Source organism: Octodon degus, unplaced genomic scaffold (assembly GCF_000260255.1).
Source record: "Octodon degus isolate 3935 unplaced genomic scaffold, OctDeg1.0 scaffold00076, whole genome shotgun sequence".
NCBI lineage: Eukaryota > Metazoa > Chordata > Mammalia > Rodentia > Octodontidae > Octodon > Octodon degus.
This window is the reverse complement of record NW_004524652.1, coordinates 5796617-5806139: the sequence shown is the minus strand read 5'-3', so window position 1 is coordinate 5806139 and position 9523 is coordinate 5796617. Positions and strand designations below refer to the sequence as shown.

Sequence of the window (9523 nt, the reverse complement as noted above, 5' to 3'; positions counted from 1 at the left end):
ATAAATAAATGTAATAAATAAAAATAAATATTAAAAAAAAAAAGGAATCAACATAATACATATAATTCTGGCTTTGGAATTGGGACCTTTGGAAATATTTCTCTAAAGATACACAAAGGGAAAAAAAAAAAAAAAAAGATACACGAAGGGCTCCTACGCATGGGAAAGACACTTGGGACTACTGGTTACAAGGGAAACAATCAAAACCATAGCAGTTTACATATCCTAGGGACTCTGATTCTTGTTCACAGATGCAGGCCACAGGGTGGGCCTGCAAAAGCCAAAGCAGGGTTGGCCCAGATGACCCTCGGGAGAACTGCTTCGATGTGGTTGGAATGAGTGGCATCCTGAAGTGCCTGCACAGCGCAGACAGTGAGCCACTGGGAAACGGGTCCAACTCAAAAAGCTAAGTGTAGCCGGGCATGGTGGCATATGCCTGTCACCTAAGCTCATGAGGCTGAGGCAGGAGGATCATTGCAAACTTGAGACCTGCTTGGGCTACAAAGTGAGTTCAAGGCCAGCCTGACCTGCATAATGAGACCCTGTCTCAAAAGACCAAAAAAAAAAAAAGCTAAGTGCGCCAGGACCGCTTGTTTGCTGCAGCACTAGCGATTTAACGGAGGGCCTCGCACGCACGAGGCAAGCAAGTGCCCTACCTCGGAGCTACACCCAGCCTTTTTCATTTATTTTGAGACAAGCTCTTGCTGTCCAGACCAGTTTGGCTGGCCAATGCAGTGGATCGGCTGAGGCTCAGGACAACCAGGAGGAGAAGGGACGCACATGCTGTTGCCCTGCACCCTGAGCGTCCCACCTTGTTAATGATGCCTCCGTTCTCAACCACACCTTCTGCGCCCACGATGACCAGATCTGCCTTCTCCATGATGTAGCTGGGAAAATGCAAAAAAAACCAAAGAATTGAGACTCAGAGATTAGGTAAGAAGACACAGCAGTTAAAAAAATTTTTTGAGACAGGCTCTCGCTGTACAGTTCAGCCTGGCCTTAAACTCCCTTTGTAGCCCAGGCTGACCCTCCGGTATCTGCTGAGTGCTGGGCTTACAGATGTGTGTGCCACCACGCCCAGCCAAAGACCTTTTTTGATCATGACCTCATGATCTGATAGATGCTTCATGCTGGAACCAGCCTGTGTGCACACTTACATGCCTGGAGCCACAGCTGTGTGACAGCACTTAGCCGCATGGCTGTGAGACGTGCTAGCTTCTGTTTTACTTCCACACAAAACTCAGCTTTAAAGACCTGAACTCAGAAGTTGGAATCACGTGTTCCTCAATTTAAGACTCTTTCTTGTTAAGTGTGGTGTTGCACGCATGTAATCTCCCAGAACTCTGGAAGCCTGAGGCAGGAAGATTGCAAATTCAAACCCAGTCTGGGCAACTTAGATGTTGTCTCAAAATAAAAAATTAAAAAAGGGATAGGAATATAGCTCATGAAGAGGCACCTGGAGAGGTCCTGGTACCAAGAGGAAAAAAAATTGGGTAGAGACAATTTTCCTTTTAAAATCACTAGTTCGGGGGCCGATGAGATGGCTCAGTAGATTAAGTGCTTCCCTGGCAGGCGCAAGGGCCTGAGTTCAACCCCCAGTTCTCAAAAAAACAAAACAAATAAACAAAAAATCACTAGTTTTTCCCTGGCAAGTGCAAGGGCCTGAGTTCAATCCCTGGTTACACACACACACACACACACACACACACACACACACACTAAAATAATGTTGTAAATTATTCAACATGTTTAGTCTTTTTGTTTTTTTTTATTTGAGACAGAGTCTCACTATGAGGTTTAGGCTGGCTTGAATGCACTGTGCAGCCCAGGCTGGACTCCAATTTGTAGCAATCCTTTTGTGTTGGGATTACAGAGCACCTGAACCTGGCTTTCAAAATGCTTACTCTCAACTGATTTCTAACTTGCTGCACTATGCTTTCTTTCCAAGTGGCTCTGAGCACTGTGTTCTCGTGATACAGCAGATGGGCTGCCTGGGCTCCGAGTATGGCCTGGGCATGCTCACCTGGCGCTGTAATTAGTGATCTTAGCTGGTGGGCGGCTTTGAGCCATCAGTGATCCATGCACAACTGTCCCATGTATATGTGCAACTGTCCAATCAGGCAGCATGGGACATTTCCGTCTGGCAACGTGAGCCACCCCACTGGATAGTCATGAATGTATTCCCAGTGGTTCAAGGTGATGGAAACTAAAGGGGCACAGGTCACCCTGCTGCTGACCCTACTGTGACCTTGGCATTTTGCTCTTTAAAAGTGCTGACCCGGACAGCTCCTCCCTGACTGCACCCCATGTTTCCTGTGTACCACTGGGATCTCGTGGCACCAGCACACTGGTCAGGGCAGCTAGTAATGAAGAGGTACCCACAGCAGAGTCAGAGTGGGTCTTAACCCTGCAATCTGAATATTCCCTTGGGGCCAGCCCCAGGATGGGCAAGGACAGGCCAAGGCACAGGGAACTTACCCAACAGCAGCATCCAGCACCACAGTGACAGGGACATTGAGGTGGCGGAGGGCTTTAGCCATTTTCTTACTGAAGACGATATTTTGAGAACATGAAATAAAGGCCAGAAAGTCCCATGTGATGTATGACGAGTCACTTAACTTAGCAATAAACGTGAGCTTGAACTTCAGTTAATATAAATGTATGGAGGTTCTGAGCTAACAAGAGGAGAACGGGGGCTCTCAGGAAAAATGAGCACAAATTTCCAGAAGTTACACTCTTGGGACCTCTGGGCAGGAGATACAAATTCAGGAAAAAAAGAGAAAGCCTGCCTTTTATTATCTTCTGTGAATTACCTACTTCTCAATGGGCAATTGAATTCAACACAATCTCTTACACTGATTTAATTCCTTAAATACAACCAAACCCTGTGTGTGTTACTGTGCCCCAGGTACATGCTGTCCCTGCAGGATGGGTCCCACCCTCCACTGGCTCTGAAGCATTGCTGGAGCCCGGAAGCGAGTGGGGAAAACACTTGCCCTGACAGGTCGGGCTGGGACTCTGTGATGTACACGTGGAAGCGCTTCTTGGCTGCCACAGCTGCTTCCAGGACTCGCAGGACCACTCTGGAGTAGGCGTGAGTCAGGATTCGCTGCGGAGGGAGATCCTGGTCAGTGGATGGCGCCTGATGGGCCTGCAAGCCAGGTTCCCAGCACCCTAAGGCTCTGTGTGCCTTCACACAAATCAGACCAGAACTAGAAGGGGCCGTAATAGGACAGAGTTTCAAGCCCATTTTCAAATTGATAAAAGTCGTACTGGGCAGCATGGGGAACTGAACCCAGGTCCATGCTAAGCTATATCCCTAGCCTTTTTTATTTTTTATTCTGAGATGGGGACTTTCTAAGTTGCCCAGGCTGGGCTGGACTTCAGGATCCTCCTGTGAGAGCTTCCCAGAATACTGGGATTATAGGTGTGTGCTACCACACCCAGATATGTCATTTATTTAATAATGTACTCTGAAGACTCAGAAGGACACAATAAAACAGAAGAGTCAGGAAGCAAGGTAATACTTGTATGGTGAGCGGGGGCAGAGCTGGGGTTGGCAGAGATATCATCAGAGTTTTAGCACCCTGGTTGCACTCGAAGGAATGCTCTGCAGCTCTGCCCCACCTAAGAGTGTCAGAAACAAAGGTACAAAGGAAATCTCCACCCAGTGGCAACCATTGCCTGGAGGATGCTGGGTGTTAACTGGTGAAAAGAAAAGAGCCTGCCTACGTGGATTTAATGAATTACACAGCCAATCTGAAAACTACTGCAGGACATCTTGCTAGACAAATACTCTACACTCAGTTCATCCCCTGCCCCATGCCATGTGACAGTGACAGGCGTCTACAATGATGCCGTCTGCATTCACAGAGCACTGAGTCCTTGCTTCCCATCTCATGTAACCCTAGCAACAACCCTGTTGCTCCCCTTATTCACAGATGAGAAAACTGCAGCACAGAGGTTAAGCAAGCTGCCCACTGTGACCCAGCCAGTGATAAGGGCGCCAGGAGCTCAGCCCCAGCAGTCTGATTCCGAGGCCCTTGGCTCCTGATTACTGCGTGCAGCACAGGTCTACTTACAGCCCCGTCTTTGATGAATGTATGGCACAGATCGGCGATTTTATTTCTTGACAAGGATATTCTCCTGAGAAACAGCTCTCCCCGCTCAATCATGATCTTTTTACATTTGGAGTAGTCCTAGGAAGAAGAAAAGAGCAGAAGAGAGCAGACAGAGCTACAGCTGAGAGTTGCTGCAGGGAAGCAGGGAAGCGGGAAGGTGAGGAGGGAGCATGGGGCTTACGGAGTACTCTAAGGAGGCGAGGCTGATGAAGCGGAGGAAGAGCTCCCCGCCGGAGGACACGGCCACCGAGGAGTCCACACCACAGAGCGTCTCGATGGCATTGGTGAGATTCGCTCTCAGGCCCTGGATTGTCTCCCCTGTAATGATCAGACAAGGAAGGTGGTGTTCATTAGGGTCATAGCCCTGGCTGGGCCTGTCATTCACGGATTTATTCATAGCATGAAGAAGCAGTGGGTGCATCTGTGGCCGGACACTGCTGTGGGCATGTGGAATCCATCAGCAAATGAGGCCGTGCTCTGGGTAATGGAGAATGTAGAAAACGAACAGCACACAAAGCTATGGCAAGGGTATCACAGATTGTAATTAGGACAGAAAGCAGCAGAATCTTGGCGAAACTGGGGCTTGTGTAAAACGGTGAGGGCTGCTTAAATTGAGCCCAGCAGGAAAGGACTTAGCCACATAAAGACCCAATGTGAAGGTGCTAGGCACAGCGCGGAACAGTGCAAAACCCCATGAAGGGAGTAAGTTTGGTATAAGCCACAACAAAGCCAGCAGGGCTGACACCCAGGTCAGGGAGGACAGCACAGAAGGCACTAAGCAGCAGAGGCCGATGAGGTCTGCAGGACCGCACAAGGGAGCCCGAGGTGTTGGGGTGGCACTGAAGTACAGTTGGAGGACACGGGAGACAGAAACGTTGGACTGCGGGCTGGCCCTTCAGACGGAGATGCTGTTATTATCATTACTTTGCTTGTACAAGAGTCTTGCTATGTACTCCCAGATGACTATGCTTAAGAGGCTGAATTAGTAAATCATGACGACGACATCACTACCTGGATTTACCCTACACTATCCTCCGTAGGACTGCACAGAATCTGGGCCAAGGCAGGAGCTCAAGAAACATCTATAAAGTTCAGCTCTTCTGCCTTGAGCTCCATGGTTCATGTTAATGTGTAGAATTTTCACTTTCTTTTTTGCAGGACTGGGGCTTGAACTCAGGACCCTGCTCTTGCCAGGCAGGCTATCTCCCCGGGTCTATGGTTAATGTAACATTAGATATTAGGGGTCACTCTTGATTCAAAGCATATCCCAGGGCCAGAGAGATGGCTCAGTAGAATAAGTGCTTGCCTGGCAAGTGTAAGTTCAATCCCTGGTTCTGCCAAAAACAAACCCATATCCTATTTACAGAAGGGACCTCAGATGATAATGTGAGGGTCCTGTCCAAGAGAAGAAGGCTTGAGTTGTAGGCAGAGGCTACACTTAGGCTGCATCACTTCATGCAGACAATATATATCTTTCAGTTTCTACATTTCTTTGTTTTTTTTTAATGTATTTGTACAAGGTCTCACTACACAGCTCTGACTTATAGTGATCCCCGTTTTCAGCCTCTCCAGTACTGGGATTACAGGCATCCACCACCATGCCTGGTCTCAGTGGCTGGCTCAGTGCGCCCAGGGGCTGGGCCGATGCATCATGTGGTGCCAGGATGGAAACCCAGTCCCACACTTGCCTAAGCAGGGGCTTAGTCCACTGAGCTATCTTGCCGGCCCAGTTTCTACATTTCTGATCCTCAGAAGACCTTCCTAAGGTCCAGAGTGTTCAAAGATGGCTTTTACCTTTATCTCTCTTCAAGAACTCCAGCAAAGTCCGGATAGCAGCCACTGCTGAGGCCATATCAGGATCCTCTTTCATCTGAGACTTAAAGTATTCAATTAATTCTGAGAAGGAAGAAAATGTGACCGACACATTCATTTAGCAGGATGTGAGGACAGAGAATGTCTTTTTTTTTTTTTTTCCCCCTGTGGAACTGGGGATTGAACTCAGGCCCTTGCACTTGCCAAGCAAGCGCTTATTCTACTGAGCCATCTCCCCACCCCCAGGACAGAGAGCTTCTTAATGGCTGTTGACCCCCAGAAGCAAATCACTTAAAAATACTATTTTTTTTTTCTGGGTATTTAGTTTTAGAAGTGTTCTATGTTGATGGGAACAGATTTTAACCACTTTACTGTTCGCAAGATCTCATTTTTATCTTTTGTCTTTTGGGGGGCAGGGTCTCGCTATGCAGTTCAGGCCAGCCTTTGAACTCACTTCTGTAGCCCAGGCTGGTCTTGAACTTGCAGTGATCCTCCTGCCTCAGCCTCCCTAGTGCTGAGATGATAGGCGTGCGCCACCATGCCCAGCTGAGATCTCATTTTTAAAAAGCTATCAGTGGGGTGTGGTAGTGCCTGCCTATGAGTCCAGCCCTCTGGAAGGCTGAAGCAGGATTGCAAATTTCAGCTCAGCTTGGGCAATTTAGCATCTTCATGAGGATCTGTTTTAAAAGTAAGTTAATTTTTAAAAAGTTACCAGTGCTAGGGATATATAGTTCAGCAGCTCAAGCACTTGGTTGTCTGGCAGGTGCAAGGTCCTGAGTCTGGTACCGCAAACAAAACAAACTAAACAAAAAAAGCCAAACCAAAACTATCAGTGTGCAAGGCATAAAATTTAAGCCTAGGGCTCAGATAGTCTAATTATTCTTGCACTTCTTCCTGGCAGGAAGTTTTTGTTTTGTTTTTTGCGGTACCGGGGATTGAATTCAGGACCATGCACATTTGCCAGGCAAGCGCTTTCTCTACCGAGCCATCTCCCCGGCCCCCTTGGCAGTAAGTTCTGAGAGGACCCCATAGTCATGTACTCCTCCAGTCTGTACCAATTCAAGCCTACACACACGAAAAATTCCACCCACTTTTTTTTTTTATATACACGATATATTAATTTACATTTTTTTAACTTAATAAAATACCTAAATGACAATAATGAATGAGAAGAGCAAAGATGCCTTTTGATTCTAATAAATGGTCGATACAGCGGGTCAGGGATTCTTGCTTGTATTTCACACTTGAAGACATCGAGAACGCAAAGGCCTGCGCCCTCTGTCCGAAGTCTCACGTTTCGGCAGGGGTGTGCATGGGAGTGGGGCCTGCGGATGCTCATGGCCCACCCCTCGGATAAAGGAGTAGCAAAGGGAATTTACTTGACTGCAAGAAACAGAACCAGGCAGCAGCCACAACTTCGACAGTGACTTTCAAGGACCCCCTGCCTAGGAATGCGAGATTGGGGAAACCCCTGTGAAGGGCTCAACAGTCCTGGCCCATCTCGACCTACCGTTTTCGTCCATGGTGCCCTCCAGGCGACGAAGCCAGAGAGATCCGGAACCACCGACTGGTTTCTAGCGAGTCTGGAGCGCATGCCTGCCGCTGACAGCGCGGCGCCCGTCTTTTACGTCACTTCCGGCGCTCGGGAGGCCAGGCCGTGGGTAGGCAACCGGCCTGCCTCTTGCGTCACTGGTCAGCGCCGGAAGTTGGGGTGCGCAGGCTTCAGGGCACCCGTCAGACTGAGAGTCGCCATGGTCTCCGATGGTGAGAGATGCGCAGGAATAGACCTAGACCCCAGGGCTGGGCGGACTCTGCAGGACCAGGGCTTGTCAAAGTGGGTTGCATTTTTGAGCTGGGCGGAATCAGTTCGTTGTTTAGAAGAGGGGCCGTTCTGTCCGTTCTTTTTTTTGGCGGAACCGGGGCTTGAACTCAAGGCTTTGCGCTTGCCAGGGAAGCCTTATTCCACTGAGCCATCTCCCCGGCCCTTGTCCATTCATTCTTTCAGAAAATATTTCTGGATTGTTTTTTCTGTGCCGAGAATTGTTTTCTGCACTGGGAAAACCGAAGAGAAGGTGATGGGAAGAGAGGCAGGAGGGAGGTTATAGCCTAGTGGGCGGAAGAAGCCATGGGCAAGGAGATAAAATGAATTCCAAAAGGTGACGAGTGCTGAGGACAAAATTACCGGACGCTGTGGTGGCTAGGATCGAGGAGGAGCTAATTTAGAGTCCTGGAAAGGGGGATGTCTTGGAACTGAGACTTGAAAGGCCTTGCAGACTTCCGCAAGTGCTTGTGAAGTGCGCAAGGCCCTGGGGCTGCTTGAGCTGCCAGGTTTTTTTTTTTTTCCTTTTCCTTGAACCTAGGGCCTTGTGCATGCCAGCCTAGAGCCTGGCTACTGGGCTCCATCCCCATCCCCAACATTCCTTAGAGAATCCGCAGCGCAGGAGGGAGGCCTGGGAAGAGTAACCGGAAACACCCAACAAAAATTGGCTGCTGCTGAGTGCTCTGCTGTTAGAACAGAGTCGGTTGTGTCGTGGGTCGTCAGGGTGGCAGGAGCACCATGAAGGGTCGTGGTACTGAGAGCCCGCAGAATGGCTTCTTCACTTCCTAAGAGTCCATGTGACTCAGGGCAAGTTACTTCCATTTGAAAAATGGGACTAGCATGTATCATAGTTCATCTAACGTAAAACAGTATGCATTATGAAATATGCCTTTAGAGTAGCACCAAGAGCCAGACGTGGTATGTAAGTCTGTAATCCCAACACTCAGGAGACCCGAGGCAGGAAAATCCACGTCCAAGGCCCGCCTGGGCTCCATAGTGAGTTCAAGGCCAGTCTGAGCTATATACTGAGACCCTGTCTGAAAAAATCAAGCAACAAGAACAAGAAAACGCAGTTAGTTTTCATCATGATCAGTCTTGTTGCTCTGTGATTGACTGGACACTGGGCCATGTTGGCTCTTGGGTCTCCCTGGACTCTACCTGAAACCTTTCCCCTGGCGTTCCAGTTCTGGGTTATCCAGAGCCTTCTGTCTTTGCTCAGGCAGTTACAACCCCAGTACCTCGGGGTTCACTCAGATTTACTGAGCTTTTGCTGTGTGCTAGGAGTTGATAATAAATTAAAAAAAAAAAGACAAAAGTCCCTGCCATTGCAGTTTGCACTGTGGTATGCGTAGGGGTAGAGGCAGCAGAAGGGGCTTGCGGAGGACCCAGTGAGCTTGCATCTTTAAAGGAACTTGACCTTCTGTTGAGGGGAGGGTGGAGGATGATGAACATTTAATGAGATTAATTTACATATTGGGATTGTTAGCTTTCATTTCATGAGGCTAATGCTTTTAAATTTTATTTCTTCCAAATATTTTCAGAAGATGAATTGAATCTTCTGGTCATTGTAGTTGACACCAACCCAATTTGGTGGGGGAAGCAAGCATTAAAAGAGTCTCAGGTAAGAGAGCTTGAGGAGGACTTTGGGTGATTCTGATCTAATTTGTATATGTCTCTATTGCTTTTTTTCCCCATAATTTTATTGAGAAACAAATAGCAATGAGACAGTTTCAAACCAAATTGGTAGGACAGTTTCAATAATTAACACATT

At 48.2% G+C, this 9523-nt stretch overlaps 1 protein-coding gene and 1 long non-coding RNA gene across 6 annotated transcripts in view; one reads left to right on the top strand and one right to left on the bottom strand.

The window, feature by feature from the left end:
* Eif2b1 (eukaryotic translation initiation factor 2B subunit alpha) overlaps window positions 1-7555 on the bottom strand; it is a 9488-nt gene extending 1933 nt beyond the window's left edge. Inside the window, exons 1-7 of one of the 4 annotated variants that reach the window (XM_023720623.1) lie at window positions 7444-7555; window positions 5916-6017; window positions 4303-4439; window positions 4083-4199; window positions 2997-3109; window positions 2479-2547; window positions 844-887 (exon numbers count right to left, since the gene is read on the bottom strand). In XM_023720623.1, the coding sequence (XP_023576391.1) occupies window positions 844-887; window positions 2479-2547; window positions 2997-3109; window positions 4083-4199; window positions 4303-4439; window positions 5916-6017; window positions 7444-7456 (595 nt within the window). In that variant the 5' untranslated portion in view covers window positions 7457-7555. Of the gene's footprint in view, window positions 1-541; window positions 888-2478; window positions 2548-2992; window positions 3110-4082; window positions 4200-4302; window positions 4440-5915; window positions 6018-7443 lie in introns of those variants that run through there. The other 3 variants (XM_023720625.1, XM_004635870.3, XM_023720624.1) reach the window with 3 other exon arrangements.
* A 115-nt stretch (window positions 7556-7670) lies between these two features.
* The window catches only part of LOC111817989, a 3925-nt gene continuing 2072 nt past the window's right edge, over window positions 7671-9523 (top strand). The window contains exons 1-2 of one of the 2 annotated variants that reach the window (XR_002822077.1): window positions 7671-7697; window positions 9294-9373. This is a non-coding gene — a long non-coding RNA (uncharacterized LOC111817989). Of the gene's footprint in view, window positions 7768-9293; window positions 9374-9523 lie in introns of both variants that reach the window. The other variant, XR_002822078.1, reaches the window with a different exon arrangement.